General features: G+C 39.1%; 1 protein-coding gene across 8 annotated transcripts in view; it reads right to left on the reverse strand.

The window, feature by feature from the left end:
• Nucleotides 1-22,354, reverse strand: part of TRIP12 (thyroid hormone receptor interactor 12) — a 77,331-nt gene that overhangs the window by 26,260 nt on the left and 28,717 nt on the right. For 5 of the 8 annotated variants that reach the window (XM_074547096.1, XM_074547099.1, XM_074547095.1 and 2 more), the window contains exons 3-13: nucleotides 16,965-17,090; nucleotides 15,201-16,000; nucleotides 6,344-6,449; nucleotides 4,971-5,107; nucleotides 3,969-4,052; nucleotides 2,521-2,616; nucleotides 1,413-1,561; nucleotides 1,066-1,101; nucleotides 886-981; nucleotides 368-460; nucleotides 67-228 (exon numbers count right to left, since the gene is read on the reverse strand). In XM_074547096.1, coding sequence (XP_074403197.1) covers nucleotides 67-228; nucleotides 368-460; nucleotides 886-981; nucleotides 1,066-1,101; nucleotides 1,413-1,561; nucleotides 2,521-2,616; nucleotides 3,969-4,052; nucleotides 4,971-5,107; nucleotides 6,344-6,449; nucleotides 15,201-16,000; nucleotides 16,965-17,090 — 1,885 coding nt within the window. The remainder of the gene's footprint in view (nucleotides 1-66; nucleotides 229-367; nucleotides 461-885; nucleotides 982-1,065; nucleotides 1,102-1,412; nucleotides 1,562-2,520; nucleotides 2,617-3,968; nucleotides 4,053-4,970; nucleotides 5,108-6,343; nucleotides 6,450-15,200; nucleotides 16,001-16,964; nucleotides 17,091-22,354) is intronic. The other 3 variants (XM_074547103.1, XM_074547102.1, XM_074547101.1) reach the window with 2 other exon arrangements.

Below are 22,354 nucleotides of genomic sequence, written 5' to 3' on the forward strand. Positions count from 1 at the left end.
TGAAGACATCTTTAAACTGCTTTCAGATCAAAATCAAGATGTTCCATTTTTTTAACAACTTCTTACCTGATGGGTTAACCTTTGTGTTAGCAGTGGCAAAGAGTCTGCCACAAAGTGAAACTCATCAGGTGTTATACTCTGGCAGCAGTTGGCAGCGATAGCTAGTGCATTCCTTTGTGCATTTATACTGAAGAATTCCAGATACAGCAAACAGTCTGCCAACCCACCCTGTAACAAAACAAACAAACATTTTCACTCTCAGTACAGCTGAAGTCACAGAAAGTCATTTTCTTATTTCATCTTCACAGAAGATGACCAAGATGTAGAGCTGGCAGAGGCAAACCTGCCTTGTTTTGGTTGCACTTACTGCCTGCAGAATGGCTTTACTGTGCCTGCGTGACAACATCTCCAGGGCTGTGAGCGCCTGCTCTGCCACATCAATGCACTGGATAACTTGCAGCTACAAGAAAACAAAAAAGCTGGTACATCAACTTCTAAACAGATTTTAAAAAATAATCATCTTGATTAACACTCAGACATACAGCCTCTACCAAGACCCATATGCTAATGAAGCCAGCTCTCACTAAGCCTGACAGTCTGAGGCTACCCTAGCCATGGAGCTACTCCAAGGGGTTAACAGCTCATTTATTTACACATTCTGTATGTTTGTGACACCAATCCAACAAAAAGTTCTCAGGGAAGGAGAGAGCACTTTTCAGTAAGGGAGGGAGCAAAGATTAACCCTGGCTTTAGAAGCTTATCATGCACTTTGTATTATTTTGTAAGCCAGGAAAAGAAGCCACTATCTTAATGGAATTTTCTAAAGTTAAAACAAACTATATAAGCCCCTCATGCTGTTGTATCACTGTTTTAATTTCATTTTACCTTTTCCAAGAAGACAGGAATTGCATCTACCACTACAGCAGATGATCTGGGAAGTGCTTCCATCATGTATGTTAAGGCCCGACATGCATGATTCATCTATTAAATACACAGATATTTGATTTTAAGTTCAGATAACATTTTAATATTTCTGAAGCTTCTTAAATATTACAAACTACTTACAATGTCAAAGTTGTGCTCCATCTGCAGCAGTGTTATCTGTTTAAAAAAAAGTATTGTTTGTTTAAAAAAATGTATCTAGATATCATAAAAAGGGTACAAATCACTACAGTAGCTTTTGAGTCAGGATTTTGGATTGTTAGTAAGAATTCCAAAAGAACCACTGCCTATTCTTGAGCTATTAAAAAATTAATAGGACTATAAAATTTAGCATAACATCCTCTCAAAACCAAATAAGACAGATACACACACACATTAAGAAGACAATATAAATAGTGATGATTTAATTTAATCAAGACATTGAGTGAAATATTATATCCTACAACAGAAATCTGAGATTAAATCTTTACCAAAGCTGGTACAACACTCTTGACTGGAAACCCTCCTAATGTTTCTTCATTTCCCATAACCAAGAGCTGGCACATCTCAATCACTGCCTGTAGTTGCTGACTTTCATCAGTGGCTTGGAGACCTTGTAAAAGCTGTTGAGCTTTAGAACCTAGATATCCAGAAAAAAATTTAGGAAAAAAGGTATTAGAAAGTGTACAAGGGAACTGTTATGCTATACTTCTGCCAGAGTGGAAGACCAGAGATAGTTTGTTTTCCTCTGTATTTGTAGTTTCATTTCCTTTCCCTGTCATAAAAAGGGGGAATAGGGAAGGGAGACAAAAATCTCACTCTTGGCTGCCTTTCCAGTGCAGACTGGTCAGCACAGGGAGTCCGCCACACTGCTCAGCACAGCCATCTTGCCAACCTACAGCAGGAACCCACGCCAGCCCACCTTTGTGCAGCACCCCCCAGTTAATACAGCACATGGAGCACCCACGAGACCCCATCCTCTTCTTGGCATGCAGTGTAACAGGCTGCCTCTGGCTCTCCTGGGAAGCCAGACTTGGGCTGGAAGGTGCACATCTCATCCAGCTGCATAGCGCAGACCTGGTGCAACAAGTCTGGCCCACATTCTCACTGACACAACGTCTGAAGGAAATCCATTCTGTCCAAACTGAAGACACTTTTGAAACTAAAACCAACATAATAACTTAGAACTGACATCCACTAATTGTTTTAAAGCTAGCTTAAGCATTTGTTTAAAGCTAGCAAAAAACCCAAGGGGGTTGGAGAGGTCTTTTGTTAAGCAGCCCATCATGCAAAACAAAAAGATAAGGAATGGGTGAAAAGGCAAGAACCCTCCCTTCCCCACCTAGAAGGGAACATTAAGATGCCCCAAAAAAGAAAAGCAAAGAAATACAGCTAAGGCAAATTTTTCTTCCTTAAAGGAAGACAAGCAAATTAGAATTGTTGACAAGTGGTCTAGCACTATCATGACATACAAGTCTCCAACATGTAAAATACTATATTAAACTATGAAGCTAATACAAATATTAGATTTACTACTGGCTGAATTCTACTAGTCTGGAAGTGGAAAGAATTAAGTCAAATTAGACAAACTTTGCTTACTAGCTCCACTTCCAATTGTCCTGTGGAAGAGCTGCGACATCCGAGGACCAAGAGGGCCAAACAGGTGAGGAGGAAGACCCCTAGCCTCTAATAGAGCTAAAAGCAAACAGAGGATAACAGCCATTGTCAAAGCTTCTATGTATATTTTTAAAAGCTTAAATTCCGTGATGTTATCATTTAAGACTACTAGAATGCTGATATTTAAAGAGTTAGGATTAGATGATTGCAGCTACCTCGATTTTGAAAAAACACCAAAAAGATGACCTTAAAGGAACAAGTAACTGATTTTTGTTTGTGTCAGAGCAGTAAGGTCCTTTACAAAGTCACCTGCTGAGTTTGCACAGCTGTGTATTTCACAAAAGTAACCTCATCTATTAAACTGTTATAAACCTAGAGCCAGAGCAGCAGATACATCAGGCTGCAATTTCAAAGCTGAACTCAAACTACACAGGATAGGTTAAGCTTATCTTCATGTTTTCAGGACCCGCAGCACCACTACTCTGAAAAAAATGGCACTGAAAAACAGGTTCAACAGCCTTATTTGCTGATGAGCAGGAGAGGAAGAACTCTGGTAAGTATTAGAGGGTTTCTCTTCTGATTGATTTTTAACACTTTGTTACAGTACTGTTACTTAAGCTAAACTAAGTGGGTGATTCTGATTTTTATTGCAAGCAACCATCACTACTGCTGATCATTAATAGTGAAAACCAATTTAGCCCAATATTTCTAATGCATACCTATACTTACTAAGAACTATAAGCAAGTGAACAGATACTGACAGCACTCCCACATTAAATATACAGATTAACAAACACCTGTCATTTGCAAGGGAGATGATGATCTCAGGACTCCCTGCTATGTAGTAGCAAAATCATTAGACCAGTTGCAGGACATGCATACTGAGTTTATACCTGTCATACTCTCTGGTTTTGAGAGACCAGGCTTCTTTAGCCCAAGCACAAAAGCAAGCATTTTAAGAACATTCAGACTTTTTTTTGGTCAAAGCTTACAGCAACATGGGTATCAATGACAAGCACAAAAAAAAATGTTATCCAGAAGCAGGCAGAGTATAGTAGGCCTAACCTACCCTCTCTAAACTTAAAACATGCTTGCAAAGAATATTTTCATATTTGAGCTTACACACTTGATAGGACTGAGTTCTCAGTTCTCTCCCCTCCACCTCCTCATAGAAAATTATCAGAAGTAGGGTATTACACACCATTTAAATGAATAAAGACACTATCCCACCCCCTTCTCCAGACATCCTTGCATCTTTTGTGAATTAAGGGCTTGTAAATCCCTACTTCAGAATTACTGTGCGCAGAAACACATTCACAGACACTGAAACAAAATAGAGCCTTCTCATTTGAATGTAATACAGAATTTGTGTAGGTATGGTTATTTATAGGCTAACAAACAAAAAGGTAAATTAGTGACAACTTTTATACCTTGTAGTCTTCCCATCTCAGAATCATCTGACTCACTTTCTCCAGAAGTTGTCATACCTACAGCTCCAGCAACAGAACTAGAAGCTAAAGAAACAATAAGAGATTAATTAATACAAGTTAGTGTCTTTAAAGCCACAAAACTCACATCCAAATAAGGCTCCACCATCAAAACCGCACTCTGCATTTAGTGCTGCCACCCGCACACTCCTGTAAAACTTCCAATTTAAAACAGAGCAGTCTAGAGTTCTAGTATTTCCAAAAGCTGAAGAGAATGGCTTTATCAACACAAGATAATGAAAAAAAAATACAGCTAAGTCCATAAAATTAAGTTTCAGACAGATTTACCTGTATCCTTAATAAATGTATACCCCTCTTAATTGAGTATTATGCTATAGTTTCCATACTACTTTCTGAACTCACTCAGAGTGAGTTATAGCATAGAATGTTTAGTATTTTCTACCCTTCAGTATAATTACTGCACAGTTCCTTCGAGCTCACTAATTATGATCAATTGATAAAATTATCATCTAAAAGAACTGTGCAAGTAACAGAATTCAACTGGTCACAAATTTCTCCAGTACACACATGCTTGCAATTTCAACAGAAAAGCTGTAGAATATTCAAGTAGTTTCAACAGTGGTTTACAGGTAACGCTTGCCTTCTCTATTCTGAACAGTTTTATATCTTTTCAGTTGATGATATTTATGCTGGTATTTATCAGCAGAAGTTACTTTTTTTAAAAGTAGCAGAAGCTTAAAAGCTAACATTTGGATTACTGGATATAGTTTGGATACTAAAAAAAAGCATAACTGAAACGTGTACCAAATAGCCAAAAAAATCACGCTCGAATATAAGGATTCCTCTGACTCAAAAACCTTCCAGCATTATTTACCAGCTTAAACAACTGCTCTTCAGAATTTCATCCATTTAACTATTTTTAAATGCTTAGAATTTTATACTAGCAATTGTGCAAAAAATTCCTTAGTTTAAGTTCCTTTTTACCTGCAGCTCCCTGGGGAGGTTCATCTGTCCGTGCAGCTGAAGAGTTAACTCCATCCTGGTTGTTGTCAGGATCAGCCATCTTCTCCTGTCGGCGAGCTTCAGCTGCTCCTCTTTTGCCCAGGCCAGAGCCTCGCCGACTAAAAAGTTTCAAAAAACAAAATTTCAGACCTTGTGAACTAAAATAAGAGATTTACTAATGCAAGCCTACTAAAGACTATATAATCTTTATGTACATCACTGCCACAACATGGTACAAATGAGCAATTTGTGGAAGAATCAATCTTCATAAAATTATCCAACCTCTCTGTACACTCCCTGCCCTGCACCATGGCAGTGATTTGTTTACACTAAGGCATTAAACATTTCAAGACCAGGCAGTGTACTAAAATTTAACAGAGAAAATGAGCAAGGTTAAAGTGATTGTTAGTTATAAATCATACACACATTTGAGAAGGCTGATGATTGAGGCCAATGAACATCTTTACAGGAAGTTCTGAACTACTAAAAGCAAGAAGACTCTGACATTCAACTTGGTTTTCAGAGTCAGAACAAGCTTGAGAGGATGAGTCTATTTAGATTTGCGGTTCTAAACACTACAGCGCTCATTGCCACAAATACATCTGCCTTCAAAGTAAACAGTCAAATTCAAATACGCACTTGACAACAAAATCAAGACTCCAGAAGTGGTTTTTTAATGGTGTGGAAGGGGGAAAAGAGGATGTACTACAAGTACTAAACAATCTAGGCATAAGAACAAAAATAAAGCTTGTTAAGGCTTCCTACATTTAGTCCCACAATATATGCAACTACAGAAGTTTATTGCATCACAGGATACATAAACTCTCCCCTCCTATTTAATCTACCAGCTGTTTAAAATTACTAATTCAGGACTACTCCTCCTCCTACTACCAAGAAGTACATTAAGTACTTAGATGCAGTTCAGACGAAACTGCTGACAAGCTGAGTCAGCTTAACTGTGCCCCTATTAAATAAAACTGACTCCTGTGTGGTACCACGAAGACTTCTTTTTCAAAACAATTATCTATTTCACTATTCATGAGACAGTAGTTCAGCACTACTGTCTCTCTTAAACACTTTTCTAAGGACAGGATTACTTAAAGTTTGTGATGCTGGCTTTGGTTGTTTCTCTTCCTCCACCTCCACAGCTGGGGGACTTACTGGAAGTCTCATGGTGAAAAACTCTATGAGCTATCTATGACACCAGTGTACAGAGTAATCCAGCAGGCCTGAAAAGCTACAGCTGCTTTTACAACAGCCAAGTCAGAGACAGCCAAGGCCAATTGTCATGCATGGAAATGACATGAATACCAGCTCACTGTAGTAACTTGAAGTTTCATTTCTTCAAGTTTTACCTGGTGCTAGCACAGGAGCCCGTGGTCTTTTGCCGTGTGCTCCGCCGTAAACTGGGGAGCTCAGCAGGTGGTGATTCACTGCGCTTCTTTGTGGATTTTCTTAGACCTATGCAACATGTAAAGAATTGAGAGTAAATCAGTCTTTAAATACACAGCAGTTCTACAAAGAAATTTAACTTTTGTGTACAGAAAACCTCCATGTAGAAGAACAGCTTCTACATAAGAACCACAATAAGCCCACATCAATTGTAGTCAGCCTACACTGAACTGCTACACCAGTAAAATAAAAGTTCAGACATTTACTTATTGACTTAAGTAGTACTAAACTCCAAGTTCTCATGTAAGTACCTTTTACTAAACTATATATAACAGCTATAGAGCATTTTTCTCATGCTAAACAGGTATCACATTATGGGATACAAGAGTATTATTTCTACGTTTCAGCAATTAAAAGATGATGTTTTAGGCTTAAACAGAAAAAAAGAAACTATATTTCAAGAGGGAAGGCAGTAATGGTTGCAATCTCAAATTTTAGTCAGTTTTATTCACACTAATCTGGCTTTAAAATAACTGTCTTAAATCAGAACCATGCTCTCCTCCAGGAGTCAAGCACTGTCAGTGCTGAGAGCTATCCCAGGTATTATTTGTGCTCCTATTTCAACTACAGCCCCCTCTTACTGTCATAAGGCCACCCTTGATGTAAATAAGCAAGCACATCCTCACAGCTTTGGAAAAGGAGTTCCAGTGTTTAATTTACAAGCATTTCCATCGTTGAAAACTGACCCAATTAATAATAATTTGCTCTAGGTGACAAAGCCATTGTTCTGGTAACATCCCACCACAGAACAAGGTTAAACACAGAAAAACCCCATGCAATGTAACATTCTCAGATGATTCTCAGCAGGCTTAGTATCAGGTTGAAATATCCAGTGGCAGCTTCCAAAGCACAAAACTGATAATTTAGGGTAAAAATCAAAAATTTTTATCAGGCCCAGTCTGACATCGCAGTGACCCCATCCACACACCTCCACAATAAATAAACATAATAGAAGAGAACATTGTAACATTGAATTCAGACATCTTATTACCAGAACAGATGTAAACAATTTTGAAAAGTAAGATCACTGCTCCCTCTTCTGGCAACAAAGCAGAAATAAAACATACTTAAACATGCAATGCATTTGAGTTCAGAAGTTATCAAACTAGCTCCTGTTTCCTTAATCCTAAAACATTCCAGGAATGCAGAGTTGTGGTACTGAGGGATGAAATTATAACTATGCAGCTTCCGACTGGATATTTAACAGAAAAGGAAAAGGGATCTATAAAACTACAACTGATCTGGCCAATAATGTGTCCTTTCAAACACCACAGCATATGTGACCCAGAAACACAATGCTGTGTGCAGTTAAAGTCTATGCAGATGAAGGTTAACCTGATATTCACGTATTTACCACACACTTGGCTTAGCAACTCAAGAAATTTGGCAACCTTAAAAAAAAAAAACCATGTTCTGTAATTAAAGCCACCAAGCACCGAAGTGAAGCAGGCAGTCACTGGAATTTCCACATGGTCTGTACATATAGTGCAAATGTAACTTTTTTGAATATTCAAAAAGTAGCAGCATAGTTACTACGTGTGCTTTGAAACCAAAACTGTAAGTTGAAGTTACCACTTCACAGACCCAAACCTTACTTACATATAGTATATGTAACAGTGGGGGTGAGAACAGGACATATCTGACAGGAGAAAACACGTCATAACGTAGAGACACAAGACAAAACTCATTTGAAATGGTTGCAGCAGGATCCTGTGCCACAGCTACACTTCACAAGTACTCAGAAGTACAATGATACATCAACATTTCCCTCAGAGTTGGTTGTATTTTACACTAGAAAATGCATTCTTCAACTGGCACTAGGTATAGCAATGTACTCCACAGGTAAAAAAATGTGTTGGCCCCACTGAGTTCAGATACACTTTCTCATATATAACACACATGGAAAACTAGGTTACTCAGTACCTGTAACACTAGGTGAAATTCTAAGTGAAATGCACTTTTGCTTTACATTAGAATAAAATAATCACCTTGAAACAGTAGACTTCACTAGAGGAAAATAAAAAGCACGTTTTCATCCTTTATGTCAGCACACCATTTACTACTTCAAATTTGTGGGTAGTCATTTTCAAGTAATCAAACTTAAGTTAGGTAACTTCATATTAGCTTAGGACAGGCTGTTGATGAGACACCACACATCCACTGTAAGTGAAGGTTGACTTAGCTTGTATCAAAACAGGATTTCTGCTAAGGGGCAAGAGTTTCACAAAGCAGCAGAGCCAGCTTAACAGCTCACTGTTTAAAAGTATGGCCCCTCCATCTCTTATTTTTCCCAAATCAATCCCAAGATACATAAAAGTACACATCTGACACACTTTCTCGTTTTAGTATTCTGCCAGTTTGGTGAGCTGAGCTTGCTTAAGGGTCAGATGAGCACATACACAGCAGCAGGACAAAGATGTAATAAAATAGGTTGTCCTTTTCCATAAGTGGCATTAAAAAAATTAGCTGAGCCATCTTTTTAAACTGAACTACTTCAGAGGGTTGTAGAGAACGTACAGCTACCCACTTACTGCTTGGTGGCTGAGCTGCAGAATACATCACACCTTGAGCATCCAGAAACACTGAGCACATTTTTTCCCGCTGTTCAAGAATGTTCTACTTGGCAGAAGATCTTTCTTTTCCCAAGTCTTTACTTTTCTGTCTCCAAGCATCTACCAGGATACAACAGAGCTTCTACCTCCCCCTATTTATTTTAAAGGCTAAAAGAGAAAGCAAAGGAAGTCTTCTCACAGCATGTTCCTTTCCTGCTGTTCAATGCCACTCTGCCCTTAAGAAGCCTTCTTAATCAACTTTAAATCAATCATACTCTTACCACCTGCATCTTCTGCAAATCCTTTGAGTCTTCCCAATACCATAACTTCAGGACTGCTAATCTCCAGACTGAGTCTTCCTCCCCTCACTCACACAGTCACTAAAATTTGCGATAGCCAGCACAGCCTCCAAACTGTAAGTTAGTCCTGTGTCTTTAGGAGCTGCAGGAGGCTGAAAGTGGCAAGTATTCACCAGTGTTCAGGAAAATGAGATTAAGGATGCCCTGTGTATGCCTGATGGAGGAAAGCACTGGCCACACTGTCACAGACAGACAGCAAGGGTTCCCAGAGGAACTGGTTTGATGTTCATCTCCAGAAGTTGCTTACTCAGCACCATTTCTGTAATACATACAGCAATTGACACAGACCCACAGGAAGCAACCTTCAGAGACCATCCAACACCACTGCTACAGCTGGTTAACCGGTCACATCCAGGCACATTTTGAGTATCTCCAGAAAAGCAGACTCCATTGTTTCTCTGGGCAGCTGGCTCTACTGCTCTGCCACCCTCCAAGAGGTTTTTCCTCTTAGTCAGTGGAACTTCCTGTATTCAGTTTGTGTTCTCTGCTGTTTGTCCTGGGGCTGGGCATCACCGAAAAAAGAGTCTGGCCTAATCTCTTGACAACCACCCCCGAAGTGTTTGTATGCATTGGTAAGTCATCTTTTCTCCAGGCTAAACAGGCACAGATATCTCAGCCTTTCCTCACCAGAGATGCTCCAGTCCCCTCATGACCTTCATTGCCCTCTATGGGACCTTTTCATTAGTTCCCTGTCTTCCTTGATCTGGGGAGACCAGAACTGGACACAACACTCCAGCTGACACCTCACCAAGGCAGAGTAGAGGTGCAGGATCAACTTTATTGATCTGTTAGAAGTGCTCTTCCTAATGCATCCCAGAACTTCATTTGCCTTCTCAGCCACAAGAGCTCACTGCTGGCTCATGCACCACCTGTTCTCATGCACCACCAGGGCCCTCAGGTCCTTCTCCCCAGAGCTGCTTTTCAGCAGGTCAGCTCCCAACCTGCCCTGATGTGTGACCCTGCACTTCCTTTGAACTTCACCAGGTTCCTCTCCACCCACCTCTGCAGCTTCTCCAGGTTTAGCTGAATGGCAGCACAGCCTCTGGTGTATCAGCCACACCTCTGACTTCTGTATCATCAGGCTTGCTGAGGGTGCACTCTGTCCCCTTACCCAGGTCACTGATGAACCAGCAAAACAGGACTGAACCCAACACTGACTCCCTGCCAGCTACAGGCCTCCAAGTGGACACTGTGTGCTGATCACAACCTCTGAACTCCACCATCCACACCTCACCCACACTTCCTGAGCTACAAGGATGCTACAGGAGAATGAGTCAAAAGCCTTGCTGAAGTCAAGACAGACAACATCCACAGCCCTCCCTTCATCTACCTACTCAGCCAGCCATTCCATCACAGCAGACTATCAGACTAGTTAAGCATTACTTCCCCTCAGTGAATCCATGTTGACTACTACTGACAACCTTCTTTTACTTCACATGCTTAGAGATGACAATGCAGGATGAGCTCTTCCATCATGTTTCCAGGGATGGAGGTGAGGTTGACCATAGTTCCCAACATCCTCTCCCTTGCACTTTCTCAAGTGACAATGGCTTTCCTCAGGCAACCCTGCTGTTCCCCATGACCTTTCAAAGATGATGGACAATGGCTTAGCAGTAACATCTGCCAGCTCCTTCAACACTTGTAGGTGCACCCCATCAGGGCCCATAGATTTGTGGGTGCCAAGTTTACCTAAATGATCTCTAATCCAAACCCTTCAAAGAAAATCAGGTTTAAGCACCTGCAAGAACTTCAGAAGTGAACTTCAGAATTAAAGTAGAAGCACAGGCTTTCTTATGGCAGACATATATTGCTTATGCCTTGACATCATCCTATTTTGCATGCCAAGCACTCATGTTTATGAGTCAGAAGGAAAATACATTCAAACAGGCTAAACCTGAAATAGCGCAGCCTAACAAATCAAACTGAAATATCTTAACTTCACATTTAAGTGTGTTTACGTGTCAGCATTTCTTAAGGAAGATTTTGTTGTGCAAAAGAAAAGTTCTGAATGCAGCTGTACTGTAATCACTTAAGTCTGAACATATTACTCAAGTCAAAACAAAGTTAAGACAAACTTTCACAGTTCATAACCCAGAAAGCCCTTCATGTGCAGTTCAGAAAGGCAATCAGGAGTGATTTACTTGTTAGGACTGGAATTTTAGTCTTCAGATTGGCTCCTGTGTGAGGCTGTTCTTCTCACCAGTTGAGAGAGGGTAAAAAGAGCTGTAGCAGGGGAAGGCAAGACAGCCTCCTGCTCTTGCAATATTCCACTATCACCCTCCCTCAGTACCAAACTAGACATCCCCAGCTCTTATTAAAGCCCCACACAGCCTGTCATCACAATTAAAGTATCTCCAAGCTAGCCATCTTACTGCCTCAATCCCAAATCCACAGTTCCAAGGCTCTAACTACCGTCACCCAAACCAGCACTGTACCCACAATCCCAAATAAACTGATTCAGAGCACTCTCTTCTCCCTCACCTCTGCCAAATCCCTCAAAGGAAGGAGTTACATACCATTCACACTCCATCTTTATGTTCACGTGGTTTTTCAGTGCATACACCAATAAGCTCCCTAACCCCCCAAATCTCCAAGTATTAGGTAGAGATCAGAGCTGTCCCAGGCAGGGACAGCTATCCCAAGTTACCCTGCTCTTAAGCACTGTCCCAGCCATTGCTGCCAGCATCTTCCTACCTAGGGGCAACAAGACAATACACAAAGGACAGCAAAGATTTCCCCAATAATAGAAACATAACTGAGTCTGATTTTATATTGTTGCATAATCAGTAACATGACCCAATTTGCAATGTTTGAAAAGCCCCTCCAACATATATGGCCTGAAAGGGATGTGAAAATAGTCAAGTCACAAGAACAAAATGAGAAACTTGCTTTCTTTCTCTCTTCCCCCTTTCCACCGTGAAGAAATATTCAACTACTCAAATAGATGTGAAGAGCTTTAGTGTAGCTTGTTTTTATTATTCCAATATACTCTTTAGTTGTCATTCAGTGATATCACTGCTCTGTTACGGAGACTGCTGGGTAGAGCTTAACACTCTGAAAGTCACCTGGGCTGGATTTAACACCTATTAAGCTATCCAGGATGGATGGACAAGAAACCTCAGGGTATTGTCCTCATTCTCCTTCAGCATGTGAAAAACTTCTCCAAAGATGGCAACCATGTTTCTCCTCATTCTTCTCTTCAGCAGAGTAAGTCAGATCAGCTGCCGTTATTTTTCATTCAAAGACCACAACCCCTAACAATGATTCCTGCACTTCTCAAACTGCATCATCTCCAGAAAATAACAGCACTGCATTTATATAAACATGACTTACCAAATAGGGCTTTCAGAACCTGGTGTAGTGGAAGGCGGCCCTGCCTGTGGCAGGGGTTTTGGAAATTAAGATCCCTTTCAACCAAACCATTCTATGACTTTATATCAGCCTGAATAATCCCCCCCCCCCACTTATTTTCCTAGAGCCACTTCCACATATAATTTTCCTGATATTATTGCAACTGTTATGTTTTCTTTTTTGTTTATCTACCACTAATTCTATAAGCCCTATTTCAGACTTCTCCAAACATGTTTCATAACATATACACCTATAAAAGCCTATCAAGTTTAAGCTTTACGTTTCTACACAGAATTACTAGGATTTCTAAGGATTTGTTTCCAGGTAGAAGGGTGTACACCTCAATTTCATCTACAGCACTCTTTGCTTTCCTGCTTTACAAAGCCCCACAGTGTTAGTATTTGTGTGAGACATCACTTTCTTCTGCTCCCTTATCCTCTAAGGTTATTGGTCTGCTACAGAAAACAAATTTGAACTCACCTATTCTTTCTCAAAAACCTACCCTAGTGGTTCATTTTTTTTCATGTTTTCACGACACTTCTTAGCATTATGCAAAATGTGCATTTTGTTAAAAAACTTCAAATTTTTTCCAAATAGTTTGAAAGTGTATGTCACACACACTCTCTCTTTTTTAAAAAGACTAAGCTAACAGTAGTTATTATTGATTCCAAGATCACCTCAACCTGTTGTCAGAGAGCACTATTTGAAAGGCTGAGACTGTTTGAAAATATCATAGTTTAAGACTTGTGTTCTAGGTTGGGCTCTTACAGTGATATCTGGTGATCAATGACATTTACTGGAGTATATTTTGCTGCAATCTATGGTAAAGAGGCATTAGACATTTTAGACTTCCTAATACCACCTGTCAGTACTTTTCCCCTCCCTCAAATTGAAATGGTATCTACAGAAAATAGTTTGGTTCTCCATCACATGTAGAAACATGTCTCGCCATGCTTGGTGCCCCTTAGCAGTGACATTTTACACACACACCAAGTCCCCAACACCTTGGTTTTGTCACATATATTCAAGGGCCTTCTGGCAAAAAACCTTTAGCTCTTCTATGACCTGAAAGGTAAGTCATAGTATCTTTCTCAGTTCAGTCTTTGCAGTAACAGCTTAGGCTCAAACTCTAAATGCTGTTCTCTCAAGGTACACAAGACATACACACACAATCCTTTACATTGTGCTATTCCACCCTTCCCTTTCTCACTCCTTCAAGAATTTTTCTAACTTATTACATTAATTAGTCTCTGCCTTCATCTTCTTGTTCACTTGCTGGAGGTAAATTCTCTTTCTCCTTCTTGTTGCCTTTCTTCATTGCCTGTAGTCTGACTTATTTCAGAACTTGCTGGTCATTCCCATTGGTCCCTGACTTCTACTCACTTCCCTCTCCTTTCACCCTGTGCAAATCCAGAGTTTTGATTCTGGAATTCATCACCTGGTAGCCTTGAATCACAGAGCAGGTAGGGGAAAAAAAACCTTTGTTGTAAAGCAAATAACTCCTCTCTCCTCAAATGCCATTCTTCATCTGTTAGGTGAGGTCATTCCAGAATCAATACTCCAGTCATGCACACTAGCCAAAACACACCTGTAAATTTAACAGACCTATGTTGAATCTACAGAAAGACATCCAGTTGCTTTTGATTATTTCACCTACTTCCGGCATTAGTATTAGCTACGGATGTGTCCCCATTCAGACAAGCTGCTTGTGATCACACCTAAGTAAAGGAACAACAGTAAGCAAGCTTAGGAATCCAACCTCTTACCTCAAGTTTAGAGAATGCAAGCAGTAAATAAATGATTCAGAAGACAACGAAAGTTTTTTTAAAACACTTTTTAAAAAAACAAATTGTTCAAGACAGAGTTGTCTGCATACTAGCAAGCAGGTACTCTGCTTGGAAACAGCCTGCATTTCTCAGTGATCATTTTTAGGAACAGTAGCTGCTATTCAAACTCAGCACCAGAGAGAAGCCATACTTTGTAAGAACAACTTAGAAAATAAAGTGACTGATATCCCCAGCACTATGTACACCAGGCTTACAAGACTACAGTTCTTAAATGTCAGATCCTCACAACAAAGAAGAAACAGGGAAGTAAGTCTCAAAGAAGATACCTCATATGATCTGTTTTCCAGCATTTATCATTCCCATTTCCAAACAGAAGACTTAGGAAAATGAGGGGAAATAAAACTCTGACAAAAGGAATATAATCAAGAGTGTTTTATAACATTTATGCCCCCATCATAACATTTATTTTGCATGTATTTTTAAAATTGATTTGTTAAGACACAGAAGCAACTTAAATCCACAGAACACTGACTGAACTTAAATTGTCTGCTTTAGCTGTCAATTTCAGTCACAGCTTTACTTAACTCAGCAGAACATACTAAAACTTAATTTCTAGGAAGATCATAAGCAGCTTGAAAAAACAGAAGTATTTGTTTAGAAGACTTGATTTTAAAACATATGTGTTTATTCTTCCAGAAAAGAATGACTTACTTGCTAGCTTAGCCTGTAGTCCTGAAGGTCCAGGTTTTGATGTCTCCGACTTGGAAGAGCCTGGTAGAGACAGTTTTGTTTTAGGGAGACTGACTTTGGGGCTAAATCGAGCAGCCCAGTCAAACTTTGAAGAGCCACCTGTTTTACTTGGTTCTTTGTCCCTGCTACTCCTTCTTGGACTGGGGCTGGATGCAGAACGGGAACGTCTAGCCTTACTCTGGTCCTTTCCCTGTTTCACTCTGGCACCCTGAGGAACAGTAGAAGAAGCAGAGGCAACAGCAGAAGAGGAGGAGGAGGTGGAAGCTGAAGAAGAAGAATCGGTGATGGTGCTACACCCAGCTTTGGCTGAGGTCACCGATTTTGAAGCCAGCTTGGAGACTTTTGCTGACTTTTCTTCAGTGCCAGTTGATTCAACTGATGACCCACTCTCTATACAAGACAGATTCTCTGTCCTTTTCCTTTTCTGACTTCGGGAGCTACCAGCAGCTCCACCCTTTCTGGTGTGAGCCTTGCTTGTTGATGGCAATTGTGTAGACTTGGGCAGCTCTTGGTCTGAGTGTCTTCTCTTAGATTTAGTATGTGGCTTGTTAGTTTCTGAGGAAGTTTCAGTGTGTTGAAGTGCTTTGGGTTTTTTAGCAGAGCTAGGAGAATTGGTCCTCCTGTAATCTGGACTAGCACTGCGTTTAACTCCTCGAGAATTGTCTTTCTTAGGCACTTGCCCCGTTTTTTGCTTTTCTGAAGTACTGACTCTCTCTGGATCTTCTTGTTGTGGTATTAAAACAGCAGATGAACTACAGCCTCTGTAGAAGCAAGCAGGAACAGCATTAGAGTTGAACTCAAGCCTCACAGTTCGTAAGAATTCTGCACGATAAATGTCAGCATTGTTTAATAATAAAGGATACTGCATGTAAGAAACACTGTTCAGCTCACACTGAAGCAAACAAACAAAAACCCCCACATGCTTGGATGCGAACAGTCGTACTGCACATATCTGCTAGCATAAAACCTGAGTATATTGCAAAATAAAAGCACCATACACCACTTTTTTTTAAGAAAGTAAATTTAACTTGAATAGATTTTACTTTTATACATATATGTCAAACTGATTAAAACCAAACAAAAAAAAAAAATCAAGCCATGAAGCTATTAACTGAATGTTTGAGAATATAAGTTCCACAAGAGAGTAAGGAGTGTTCAGTAATGCATAACTAGTCATAACTGGATTCTAGTTCAAGAAAGGCTCTTAAAGGATAGTTTCTCATCAATCTTTAAATTGATGTAGTGAATTACATACAAAATTGGCAAAATTCTCTTCTACGTAATAGAAAACTGTTGTAGAGTGTATTTGGCAGAAGCACAGGAAGAGCAGACAAGCAATACCAAGATTACCCTGAACATAGGACTACAGGCCTTTATATTATTGCACATTTCAATTCATATTGGACATTGATCTAAACTCCTTGGGCAATCTTCCCCCAACATGAAGCACAAGAAGGGGAGAAACACCTTGCAAGTATTCCAGGACTAGTTATGCAGAAATCGTTTCCTCCCCATCACTGATGGAATGCTCTTAGTTGGTGAATTAGAAAAAGAAAAAGCAAACAGAACTGGAAACACTGAAATATATCCAGTGAATGCAATACCTAGATTAGTTAAATATCCATTAGTCATATGTTTTATTAGAACTCTGTGTAACTCAATAATTATACAAGTTTTTCAAGTGCAGATAACACTGGTTAACATATGAATATGAAGCACAATTACCTTTTAGAAAAGTATCCCTTGGACTGTTCAGAAGTAGTATTAGACTGCACTTTGGGTGTCTTTGAAATAGATTTTCTACTCTCAGGAGGGCTATGTGCCTTATGCTTTGCCTGCCCTAATTGTGACCTGTCAGCAGAAAGTCAAAACAGAAAGCTATGAGGATTCCAAGATATAGATACAGACCTGTAGGTGGAATATTGTTTATTTTTGTAGTATTTAAACATATTCATTCACAGCTACCAATTTTTCCATATCAGCTCCTAATATTAAAGCAACATTTCAAAAGAACCACCTGATGCAGTTACAAATCACTACCAGTGTAACTGTTTTGCAAAGCACACAATTATTTAGTCATTTTAAATGAATAAAACATCTTAGCTCTGAGTTTTGCAGGTAAGTTCAGATCTTTTTAGTGTGCAAGATTACTGAATTATTCACTTAATGATTAACCTAGCAGAGTAAAGCACAAGACTAGAGCATCTGTCAAAGACTGCCTCTCAAAAACAGATATATTCTCATCTACCTCCAGATTCCAGGCATTAAGTCCTTATACAGTTATGATTATTTACATCTTTACTCTTCAGTTTAAAAAAAAAAAACAACAACAACAAAAAAACCAAACGCTCACAATGGGAATGCAGCCAGTTCCACTCAGTAGGAAAGCTCAACCATACCAGTTATTTTCTGGCTGCAGCATCTACCAGTTCAAAAAATTGAGAACTGTGTGGTAACAGCTGAAGTAAGAGGAATGAAGAAATGCACACCACCAATGAAGGCAGTCAAATGAGACAGGAAACTTGTGATGTCAGAGACTGGAACGAGTTTCACATAGATAAGCTGTAAGAGGTCTTCTAAGCAGTTTTCAGCTGCATGAAATAAATGGTTTATTGTATGAGCTCTGACTGAAGGACAAAGATAATACTGTACACTATGGATAAAATTTAAGTCTTAAATTCCATCTTTATATATTCCACATTTACTTTGAAACCCACTCAAAATTACCATCTGCAAGACTCAAAACAGAATGCTCATCAGCATTTAAAACAGGACAGCATAAATAATTTCTAAGGCAAGAGACATCTCACTTGCACTTCCCTGGACAAAATGCAGTTTTTGACTCAGCTGGCAGCAGGAAAACCCTACTGAACATATCCTACCTACAAAGAAGGCCCAAGAACCACTAACTTTTGAAAAATCTCAAACTAGTCTAGTACTAATGCTGAAAGAAGGAAAGTTTCAAAGTTAAAGAACTGCTGATTACATGGTCACATGCTATTAACCCAGGCCTAGAGAGCTTTTGAGTTGAGCTCTGTAAACACCCATGGAGGATGGGGAAGAATGTACACTTCCAATTTAAGTGACCCGTTCCAGCCCATGACGCCAAACATCAAAAAGTTTAGCCCAAGACACTAAGTGGAACTGGCAAGAGTTCCACAAGCTTTAAAATTAACTTCTTTCAATGAAATGACAGAAGTCTGGTAGTATAGGCACAGCTAAGTATACCACTGACCACTAGAAAGCTTCCCCATCCTCTTCAGGACTTCAACACAAACTCAAATCTCAGTAGAAAACAAGTATCAAGTTTAACCATCCAGATGAAAACCAAATGCTAATTCACTTAGAGTCAAAACAGTCAAACTTCAGTAGTATGACTGTTTTTCCTGATAACTTTCCTCCTTCTGCTTTCTTCTGAATTATTTTCATTTAGGCAGTTACTCAGATGAATGCACATAGACAGTACATATTCAACATTTTCTGTGCCCCATCTAAGTGTGTGACAGTCTGAAAAGATTAAATTAACAACATCTTCTCCAGACTCCAGTAATTAATTTTTATTTATCACACTATAAGAAATATTGTTTATCAAAATATCAAAAGCAAGTGAAACAAAACTCTTGAGGTCACAGTGGCAAACTCCATCAAGGTAAACTTGGGAATGTTTCACCTAACCTTGAGTATTTGGATTTTCCTTTTCCCAACAAAAGATTAAGGCGTGAAATTTAATTTTCCCCATGAAATGTTTTTATTATGGGAGTAACAGACATTATTACATAATTTGCACTTGGCAGGAATCTCAAGTTTTATGTAAGCTAAACTGATCAGGGTTCATTTATTCTCAAGTATATTTTAAAAGATTACTTTCCTGTAAAGATTTTTGCTTTGCTTTAGATATTCACAAAACACAGTAACTGAAGAACTTTTCAACTAAAATACTGCTAAAACAATAGATGCAAAACAGGCACTGAAGAGTTCCCACTTGTTTCTGGCTCCTCCCCTTTCACATTTAAACCCTTCAGATTCTTACAAGTTTTACATATACACTTTCATGCCAACATGCGATTTGTGTGGACTACTAAGCTACAGCCACATCCTAGGGATCAGGAATACATGCAGAGTATTAGCATTTGCTTTGCTTTCTTTATCAAGCTATCAGTACAAACAGCCTTCTGAGCAGAAAGGTTACATCACAAACGGGGAGTCACAACTGAAATTTTTTTTTAAACTGTGCTCTCACATCCCACTGTGAGTTTAACCATTCACCCTGCATAAATTACAAAAAGAAGGCCACAATACAATAGCAACTGTGCATGCAGTAGCATGTCAGTCACCAGGAACATGACATGCACTCTCCTCTCAGGTTTATACAAGAACACTGAGAATTTGATTACAGGATTAAGGTAAAACCTTTAACCATACATCAACAAGTATCATTGTCCCAATTTATATTTAAGTTGTGACAGCTTACTTAAGGTCTCCTTAAAAAAGTTAACTCACATACAAAGGTAGTTAGAATAGTCTCTAAAGTTCAGAATAAGCAATGCTTGCAGAGCAATCAAGTGCTATAAAAGATATATGCACAACTCAAAGGCAGATTCTAAGGTTGTAAGCTACATGTATTTTGGTCTATAAACCAAGGCTTTCTACTTGTAACTTACAATTACAAGTTCTGCAGTCTTTTCCATTAATGTACCATTCACCAAGAACTGTCATTCCAGCAAGAAGTGTTTTGAGAGACTAAGTTCCTCATAATTGACAAAATATCATGAGCCAAGTATTTATGAGCTTGCATTCTTCCATTTCCACTCTCAAGGGCCCCTCCAGAAAGACTGAGCTCCTGCAGCACCTTCAAGCTGTATTTTGTAGGGTTTTTGTTGTTTTCCTTCCCTCCTCAAACTTAAAGACAGTTTCATAAACAACTCCAAGGCTTCATTCACTGGGCAAAGCTGTCTGCTGATGCAGATTTTAGTTCACAGGCAGACACTCAAGTTTAGAGTAACACAAATATACAGAAGTTGACAAGATAACCACCATTTAGCTTGCTGTGTTATATAAACAATATGGTGGAAAATACCAGCTCTGAGCAAAACCATAATAAGGAACCAACTAGAACCTGTTCTCAGAGAGTTACTCTGTGCATATTAAAAAAAGCCTTTTGAAGTTAGTTAATAAACAAAGTGTTTAATCTAAGTCATGTCCCTCAGCAGCTGAAAGAGAGCTATTAAATGCTTCCAAACAAAGTCTGCAAAACCTATTTTTTTATTTCTGTCAAAAATGGGATTAAGAAAAAGGCAATAGCACAGATGAAAAAAGCTGTGGAAAACCACCTACTTTCTCTCTTCAGAAATACTCTAAATGTCTTCCCCACCAACTCAAACATCCTATTTAGTTTTTTACAGGTCTCACAGAAGTTCTTACCAGTTAACATATCACCAAGACTGGTCCAAAACCAAATCTTCTCTTTAGAACAAAAGCAATCTAACTGACAAAAGCACTCTGCTTATATCAAAGTCCTACACAGAGCCAACAAGGATCTCACTTATTTAGCCTTCAATTCCAAATACACGAGTATTTATTTTATTCCAAAACATTAAACTTTATTTATAAAGTATCCTACTTCCATATAGAACAACAGTAGAGCAGTTATTTATGTCAAAGTGATATGCTATTTAAATACTACTACTCCTAAAGATTACTTAAGATATGCAAAAAGATAACCACCACTGTCATTTAATGTCACGAACAAAAGAAAATAATTTTTGCAGCACTGGTAGAGAAGGTTCTAGTGCATGGGACCACATCCATATACTCTATACAGTCAAACATTGCTCACAACTGAAAGGAACAATCAACTGCTCCACGTCCAGAAAAGATCTTATTGTGTCCCTTACAATACCACTTCCAAATTGCTCTTATTCAAAGTGAATCCTATGGCATCACTGGGAACTAAGCCAGGAGGGTACAATTCTTCAACACACATGGTAACAATGTCAATATACAGTTATGAAAATGCAATAAGTACCTTCCACCACCTCCTCCTATCCCTATGAAAAGAAAGCTTCATTAACACATCTGCTTCAGTTACTGCTGCAAAGGGAAACTAGCAGCAGCTCTCTGACCAGAGAGAGCAGGGACAGGCCTTCCCAAACTTTTTCCCTGGGGAAAGCTGTGAGAAACTGTAAGAAAGCTGAAAGAAAGAATTAAAACAATTCACCTGTTACTGACAAATGTAGAATGTTTTATAGAGATTTGTTTACCAAAAGGTAGTAATGTGTTAGTTCATCGGTGAAGTCAAAACTGGTGCAATTGTAGCACTAATTCTACATTTGGAGGTAAACACTAAATACTTTTCAAAACGGTAGTAAAACCAGTAAGAACTATAATACCCACAAGAGCTAAAATTCATCCAAAGCACAGTTATTGCAACATAACTACTGTCAACAGAAAGTGAAGAATCACATTAGTCCAACTTCACTAAGACCAATTTGTTTACATGCATACATGGGGAGGGAATGACACCACCACCACCAGCCCATATACCCCTTTTCAAACACAGACTCCTTTCTTCTTTTAGAGAAAAGCACACATCACTGTTACAGCACAAATTGCAAATAAACAGCATCTGTCTTTCTACACTTCCTTGAGCCTAGTATCATTGCTTGTACCTTTAAACAATGCACCTCAAAATCAAACTCTAAAAGCTCCTATCAAGTTACTCTACTGAGTATGAATTGCTGGTAAAACTCCAGCAGAAAACCATTACAGTCGTCCCCTGCTCATGGTGACTCAGGTATTGACATTAAGGGGACATCAAATAAGCCCAGTCTAGAGGAAAATGGGTTTGCATTGCTACTTCCAGGTTAAGCCAGCCTGTCAATACTCAGTGTAACAGGAGGGAGATTCTGCTTTTAAAAGAGGCAAGAGAGGAGCTTGGAATTTCCAAGGTCTTCATACAAGTGAACAGTAGCAGCTAAGCAAGTTAGATTGGCAGAGTTTTAACAAAAGACCTTTAAGCTGTAGACGTGTCAAAGATTATAGAAAGACATACATTAGCACTTCAGCTTGGCAGCACTACCATTCTTCTGACTCTCTCTTTTTTAACACCTTTATCA

This window comes from Zonotrichia albicollis, chromosome 9 (genome assembly GCF_047830755.1).
Source record: "Zonotrichia albicollis isolate bZonAlb1 chromosome 9, bZonAlb1.hap1, whole genome shotgun sequence".
In the NCBI taxonomy this organism is placed as follows: Eukaryota; Metazoa; Chordata; class Aves; order Passeriformes; family Passerellidae; genus Zonotrichia; species Zonotrichia albicollis.